The following is an 8,157-nucleotide window of genomic DNA, read 5'->3' on the forward strand; positions in this document are numbered from 1 at the left end:
GTGCATTAAAAACGTAATTGGAAGAGAAAACAATAGAATAAAATTAAGATGAAAAATAAATAACTTAAGAGAAGAGAGATGTACATGGAAAAAAAGATGAGAAGAAGACGTGATACTGCTAGTAGATATTCGATACGACTTGAACTAAAATCTTAAATGTGAGGTAGAGAAAATTATTTATAATAGTAAGACTAAAACATAATAGGTTTGAGTTTGGGTTGGAAGAAAGTTAAGTGAAGTTTGAGTTCTAACATAATACAGTTTGGTTCGGTTTATAAAATACAAACTGCAAATCGAGTTAATGATTTTCTATTTGACCGATTCTATTTTAAATACCCCTAATACATATAGATAAGATTAATTGGTATGTATAAAAAAAATTACACCATGAGTGCATTATTACCATTCAAATAGATTACTTTAATAAAAAATAAAATAAAAGTCAAATAATATTAACAAATCAACAGTTGAGATTATAAAAATTCTTTACACTGTCAATATATTTCAATTAAATTCATTAAAGATACATTTTGGGTGTTGGCTAAGCCCTCTTGTCTAGGCTCACCTTTTTGCTAAAAATACTACAAATAATAAATTTCAAACTTTCAATTATTTTAATAGATTTAATGATATATTTTTTATGAAATACTAGTGAGAGATTCAATGAAAAGAAAAAGGTAAAGGACAAAACAATTTATAGAATCATAGTTAACAGAAGGAACTGTTAATAAAAGCGACAAATCTGCCTGAAACTTTTTGTTCCAACAAAACAATGAACACTGTTTCTCATCGGATCTGAATATTCCCCACTCTATGCCAATTTCATTCATTGCTAAAATCTTATTATTAGTATAGATAATAAATACTCCAGATTGCAACAAATTGTGACAGAGAAATGGATCTTTTTCATGGATTATTACTACTACTAGTTTTGGTTTTGAATTTGTTGTTTCTCTGTAATGGAGGCACAACTAGTACTTTTGTTAGAAACGTTGAGAAGACCGTTGATATGCCACTTGATAGCGACGTTTTTCGTGTTCCTTTGGGTTATAATGCTCCCCAACAGGTTCTTTTCTTCCTTTGTTTCCAATTTTGATCTGTGGTTTCAATGATTAGAAAGCTTTTAAGAAGCAGTCCCTTAAATGCCGTGACAAAACGGTTTTGAAAGGGTCCTGATAATGAAATTGTTATTTACTATTTTTTTTGATAAAGAATAAATTGTGATCAATTCACGACCGCAATTACTATTACAATACCTGTAACACCTGAGTAGTGATCGAAATTGTGAAAACCTGCATGCAACTGTTATTTAAAACCTGAGACCAAACAAATAATTTTTGATATTTTGTGCCTTTGCCTTAGTTTTAGTCTCAATGTTTTAATCTATGATTTGGTTTGAATGAAGGTTCATATAACACAAGGTGATCATGTGGGGAAAGCCGTGATTGTGTCGTGGGTGACCCAGGGTGAACCGGGGTCGAATGCAGTGCAATACTGGAGTGCAAATTGCAAGCATAAGAAGTTAGCTGAAGGGAAAGTTGTTACTTATAAATACTTCAATTACACATCTGGTTTTATTCATCATGCTACTATTAGGAATTTGAAGGTGCTTCTCTATTTCATTACTTCCATGTAATGAATGTTGTTTCACTTTCAGATGCTAAGAAAGATCTCGAGATTAACGAATTGAATATAAAATATGATTTTGGATAGAACATTATGACTAAATTTGATTCATGCAGCCAATTCCACTTAGTGGAATAAGGCTTGGTTGTTGTTGTTGTAATTGTTGATATTTTGCAGTATGATACAAAATATTATTATGAGGTTGGACTTGAAAACACAACAAGGAAGTTTTGGTTTACAACTCCTCCTGAAGTTGGTCCTGATGTTCCATACACGTTTGGTCTCATAGGTAAAATGTATTCTATCAAACTCAATGTGATCTTATAGGCCAATATTACAACATAGTTATGTAGCACTGACACCTCCGAATAAACCCCTCTGAATAAATGTGTGTTTTTGTCAGTGTCCAAAACCCACCCCAACACTTGTAATTACGTTTAATTTATTTATTTAATTTATTTATTTTCAAAATGTTATTAGTGTCGTTGTTGTGTTTCGAGTGTGCATGCTTCGTAACAACATGGAACAGTTGAATATTACTCAGAAGTTTAGAAAATTAGCAATGTCTTGTGTTCATATAGGTCAATATATTTGTTACTAACTGTCGCGGCATCGTCTGAAGGGGATCTTGGTCAGAGCTTTGATTCAAACAGGACACTTTCTCACTATGAATTGAAGTCAACAAAAGGACAAACAGTGTTGTTTGTTGGAGATCTCTCTTATGCAGATACCTACCCGAATCATGACAATGTTAGGTGGGATACTTGGGGAAGGTTTGCAGAGAGGAGTGTTGCTTATCAACCTTGGATATGGACGGTTGGAAACCATGAACTTGATTTTGCTCCAGAAATCGTAAGCTTCCAATACAAATTTATTTCATTCGGCTTAACCTTTTGAGAAACTTTTCATTCTTTTGCCAAAAATTTATGTAGAGAAATTTACAAGTCCAAGTTTTGATATTGATTAGCATGGATTGATGATGGTTTGCAGGGTGAAACCGAACCATTCAAGCCTTTTTCGCACAGATACCGTACTCCTTATAAAGCATCAAACAGTACTTCACCCTTTTGGTATTCTATCAAAAGAGCTTCAGCACACATCATTGTATTGGCCTCATATTCAGCATACGGTATTGCTCGATTTCTCTAATGCTATACATACACGCATACGTGGAAAATACTTCTGTTTCTATGATTTCCGATGGAATCATTTTTCTCAGGGACATATACACCGCAATACCAATGGCTTGAAGAAGAGCTACCAAAAGTTAACAGGAAAGAAACTCCATGGTTGATTGTTCTCATGCATTCACCTTGGTATAATAGCAACACTTATCATTACTTGGAAGGGGAAACAATGAGAGTAATGTTTGAGTCATGGTTTGTTAAGTACAAGGTTGATGTTGTGTTTGCTGGCCATGTGCATGCCTATGAAAGATCTGTAAGTGCTAACATACATGTCATATCCAAAATATTTATGATTATTTTCGGATTCCTTAATGTTATAATTGTTTTATTCGTATTTGTTTATATCAGGAACGTGTCTCGAACATTGCATATAATATTACAAATGGTAATTGCACTCCTAAAAAAGACGAAAACGCTCCTGTATACATAAACATTGGAGATGGAGGGAATATTGAAGGCTTAGCAACCATGTAAGCTCGCTCCATACACGATTCTTGTTTACTCTTACGAACTATTCGCAAGTGTTTTCTTGATATTTTTCATGAAGCTAAGTCTGATATGAACATGAATTGAGTTACAGTTATACCGAACCACAGCCAGATTACTCGGCTTTCAGAGAAGCTAGCTTTGGACATGCCATTTTTGACATAAAGAACAGAACACATGCTTACTATACCTGGCACAGAAATCAAGACGGTGAAGCTGTTGAGAGTGATCCCAATTGGTTTATCAACAGATATTGGAAACCAGATGATGTTTCCCATTAACACATTTGATTTACTGGTTTTTTTTCAGATGAATATTCAATGAGATGTTAATCAATAAAGTCGTGATTTTGGATAGCATCTTGTGTTAAGTGTAACTTTTTTTCGCAATAATAATTGTAGGTACTGAGAATGACATGAAACTATCAAGCCAGCATCCTATTTTGATGCAACTTTTTAACTTTCGAAATTTAACGTTTAGTTGTTGGTTTCCATTGTCAATGTTTTCATAGGACTAATATCTGTGGAATGGTATGAAAGAGTTTCTGATAGGAATCCAGAAGGTGAAGTGACATAAAAGTCATGAATAAGCATTGGTGACATTGGAGTAATATCTTGCCACCAAGTTTAAGTACAAGGATTGCATATATTTCTGATTTAGTTTAGTAATGATTTTCTTAGACTAGACAAAGAAAATTGAAATGACTTATGAATGAGCTACTGGAGCATCCATGATTAATTGTTATAGCATTGTCAGGCATTTCTTAGACCACCATCCAGTAATCATAAACCAAGAAATTAGGAGAAACATCAGCCACTGTCAGTTCAATTTTTACAAGACATGGTCAGTTCATTAGTTATTGCTGCTAACTGGGTAATACCAACTCAAGGTAATCTAAGGAAGAGAACTATGTTCAAACTTCAAAGGCAAAAATGAAGACCTTCATAATCAAAATATCCACGCCTAAATTAACCTGAACATCGCCCTAAATATTCAAAACAATTTTGGTCAGAGAAAACCAGACTCAAGAAATTTATAGACGATGATAGGAACATAACCTACTTCCATAGGGTATCCTAAATCAAGAGCATCATGGAAAAAAAAAAAACAATACATTCCACGGACCAAAATCTTACTGAACAACACATCCTTAGTTATTTCATAAATATTTTCGGCACTAACAATGATTGTTTTTCCAATCAAGACGCTATTCCAAATATAGCAACTCAAGAATATAATGAGTCTCTTTGTTTAATGTCATCCAACCAAGTATTTGACATGAATCGTTATGGTGCCTTAGCTCAAGATGCGTATAATACAAGGTCTTCATATCGAAGATTGTATGATAATAGCATCTGCAATTGTAATTAATTAATTTACAGAGTATATCACATAAAATTTGAATTAAACTAGCTTAATGGAATGTCCCTCTTTTATTGATAATTAATCCATGACATATTGATATTTCGTTTCACATCTACATGTGGCCAGGGCAACCTAATGGCTCAAAAACACATTTTGTTTAGAATTATTTGAAACGGGGACATCTTGGTTAGAAAAGTTAGTACTCTTCTTTGGAAATATGTTTGCTAGCCAATTGAAAAGGGAGGTGTTGTCCTTTCCTCAGTGAGGATTCTAAGTGCTACTCCTAAATTATATATGGCATCTCCCTAAAATAAGTGAACAATCAAATAAAACCTTACTCAAATTTTCATCATTTCACAAATTTGCAGTTGAAAATCGAAAATTTTGAAACTTCCAAGGTGATATCGGAAATTTCCCAGTAATACCAGAAATTTTTTGCAAATAGTAAACGTCATACCGAAATTTCCGGAATAATTTCTCGGAAATTTCATAATTTCCAAAAAATTCTAGTAGATCTTACCAGAAATTCCGGTAGTTCAAATTTTTTAAAAAATTTCGGAAATTTTATAATATCCGGTAATATCTTCCATATTTTTTTTTGTTTTTTCCTTTCTTTTCAGCGAGGACAATAGGAAAGGACAACATCATTGCCGGCAGGATCACTAATAGAGCGGCAACGAGATGCTGAGGTAGAGGCTTCCTAGCTACATACCAGACGACATGCTCCAACCAGTTCACCGGAAACAGATGGCTGAGCAGGTGCAGGGTCAAGGGCAATTCTGCACACCCCGATGCTGACTTGTTAGAGTTTCTGCTACTGTGGAGGAGCCTGCTCCTGTGGAGGTTGATCAAGTTCCATTTGTTGTGGAGGAGCTTGTTCCTATGGAGGCTGAGTAGGTTCCAGTTGTTGTGGAGGAGCCTATTCATGTGGAGGAACCTGCTGAGGCTGAGATACAAGTTGAGGCTCAGGAGGTTCATGTTGTTGTGGAAGAGGTAGCTGTTGTTCATGAGAGGTACATGTTGTTGATGAGGATGCTACTCCTAAAGATACAGAGGCCACAACTTGTGCTTCTACGGAGGCATCTATTCATACAAATGGAGCTTTCCTAGGAGGGCGTAGTGACCGGTCTGTGCTCGTAGGTTATGTTTCCCATGTCGCATACAAAGTATGACAGGGAGACATATATATTTTTTATTTTTTATTTGCAAACTATTTATTATGATTCGGTGATATGTTAAAAGATTATTGTTTATTTATTTAACTTTATTTCCTACATGAGCCTTAGCCGGTGAGGGTCGCATCCCACAAGTCAAAGCTGAAGAACTTCCCTAAGGATGAGATTCTTGAGTAGGTCATGCACATTGTTTATGATTTTAGTCTGATGGAGTTTGTCGATAGCTCCTTGAACATGTTCGACGCCTCCCTGTTGTATGCTTTTATTTAGCGGTGACACTCAGGGACATCCTCCTTTCATCTACAATTTGAGGAGATGGCCATCACTTTGGATGATGTCTCCACATTGTTTCATCTCCCCATTGGCGCTAGATTCTTTTCTGGTCCTATCATTAACCATATGTCATTGTTACTCTAGGTTTTAGAGGATTTGCAAATCTCTAAGGATGTTTTGCTGAAGGAGTTTTGTCATACCCCAAAATTTGCTTGATCAAATCTACGTCCGTTAACCCATCAAGGTTCAAAATTAAGAGCCATAGGGTTTGACATTTCTATTGTCAAACTCACTCTCTTATAAATCAGGTTGAGTTAAAACAAGGGCGTAATTAACAGATGTTGAGGACCCAAATGTTGGGCCCAATTATTACAAGGGTTTTATCGATTGTGGGAGTATTTTGGGGTTTTACTAATATTTGTTCCGATCATTATCTCGACTAACTATTAGCATTTAACATTATTAATTTTTATTATTGTTATTAATATTAGGATTAGTATTAGGTTTTAATTAATTAGGTTTATTATTTTTAATTAGGTTTTATTATATGTTATTAGGATTATTTTTAGTAATATTATTATTAGGATTATTTTTAGGATCTTATTAGAATTAGTATCGTTATTTAGGATTAATATGAATTAATGTTATTATCATTACTATTGGTATTTATCAAAATGTTTTGTTAATATTTTAATTTTTATATCATTTTTATTACTACTATTAATTATCATTAGGCTATTAAAATAAAATAAAAAAAGAGAAAAAAAACAAATTGATGAATGCAAGCTCCCAAAACCAAAAACACGATCAAGGTATTGAAGGCTGCCAATGTGGAAAATATTTGGCTGGCCAGGAATTAAGCAAGATCAATGTGGAAAATATTTGGCTTGCCAGGAATTAAGCAAGATTGACCCCAAAAAAGGCATATTTTGAACTAATTCAAAATTGATACTCAATCATCATAATGAGCATAGATTTGATCACTTGACCTAATGCTGCTAATGCATATATAACAGAATGGGATGATCAAAAAAGGGGAGGGGGATTCGGCAGACAAATAATAAGGACCAAACTCAAAAATCCGGATTACTCCAAGAACAAGAAAACTTGAGACTACACCGATTCAAGCCGTTTTGGATATCCAGGGAGATTTTTCGGTGATCTCTGAAGCAACCACACTCATACCATCAATCAGAACGGGCTCGGAGTTATCGCGTATCGCTCACGCTTTGCTTTAAAAAAACTTGGAGGTCGAATTCATACTTATGTGCATTTCTAATCCGATTTGAGCATATATTAATGGTTAGAATGATTTTATGATGCTTTCGGTTTACTTTAATTTGGTTTTTGTTGCATAATTGGGAATCTGCCATGGCTAGGGTTTGAGGTCTCGATTTGGGGGTTCCTATTAGAGGCAAAATCAGGACCAAAGGAGACCACCATTAGATTCGGCGGCCAGATTATAGTCAATTCATGTTGCAATTTAAGATTTATTTGATTCGTGTACCAAGATTCAATGGCGCAGGGTTGTAGTGACGTTGTGGAACTGTAGGTAGAAGTTTGTGCATTTTGCAGATTTAAACGAAGAAGAAGCACATGTGAACATGCGTTGGTTTTATTTTAAATGGTCTTTACGTCTTTTAAGAGTTCATCTACGAAGCGCCCCGATCCAATATACGCCTATCACAATTCGAACACGGGTTCGAATCCCGCTTGCGACGTAATATTTTTCCTATTTCTCTGCATTGACAAAGCTTGCAGGTCCGGTGCTTCCTATGCACACGCACTCACCATGCACCCCCAGCATATGGCCATTAGATCTATCCTTAGGCCAATCCAACACATATGGAATGGGGGATCACAATGGACCCTCAAGAACGTGATCCACAAGATAATTGCCAGGTTTTTTTTTTCAATATAAGTTTTTATATTAATTTAGATTAGGTTTTAGTTAATTATATTTAGATCTAATTATTTAGTTTATTTAGTTAGAATAAAAATAATGAAATTAATTAAGAAAATTAGTGTTAGGGTTATAATCTTCC

General features: G+C 34.6%; 1 protein-coding gene across 1 annotated transcript; it reads left to right on the forward strand.

Moving 5' to 3' along the window:
- The first annotated feature begins 716 nt into the window (after positions 1-716).
- Positions 717-3,651, forward strand: LOC131634332 (purple acid phosphatase-like). The gene is made up of 8 exons (XM_058904986.1): positions 717-1,066; positions 1,406-1,606; positions 1,804-1,915; positions 2,249-2,478; positions 2,617-2,755; positions 2,846-3,066; positions 3,162-3,283; positions 3,394-3,651. The coding sequence occupies exons 1-8, from the start codon at positions 896-898 to the stop codon at positions 3,578-3,580; spliced, it is 1,383 nt and encodes a 460-aa protein (XP_058760969.1). The 5' UTR covers positions 717-895; the 3' UTR covers positions 3,581-3,651.
- The last annotated feature ends 4,506 nt before the right edge of the window (positions 3,652-8,157 follow it).

This window comes from Vicia villosa, unplaced genomic scaffold (genome assembly GCF_029867415.1).
Source record: "Vicia villosa cultivar HV-30 ecotype Madison, WI unplaced genomic scaffold, Vvil1.0 ctg.001281F_1_1, whole genome shotgun sequence".
NCBI classification, from domain to species: Eukaryota; Viridiplantae; Streptophyta; class Magnoliopsida; order Fabales; family Fabaceae; genus Vicia; species Vicia villosa.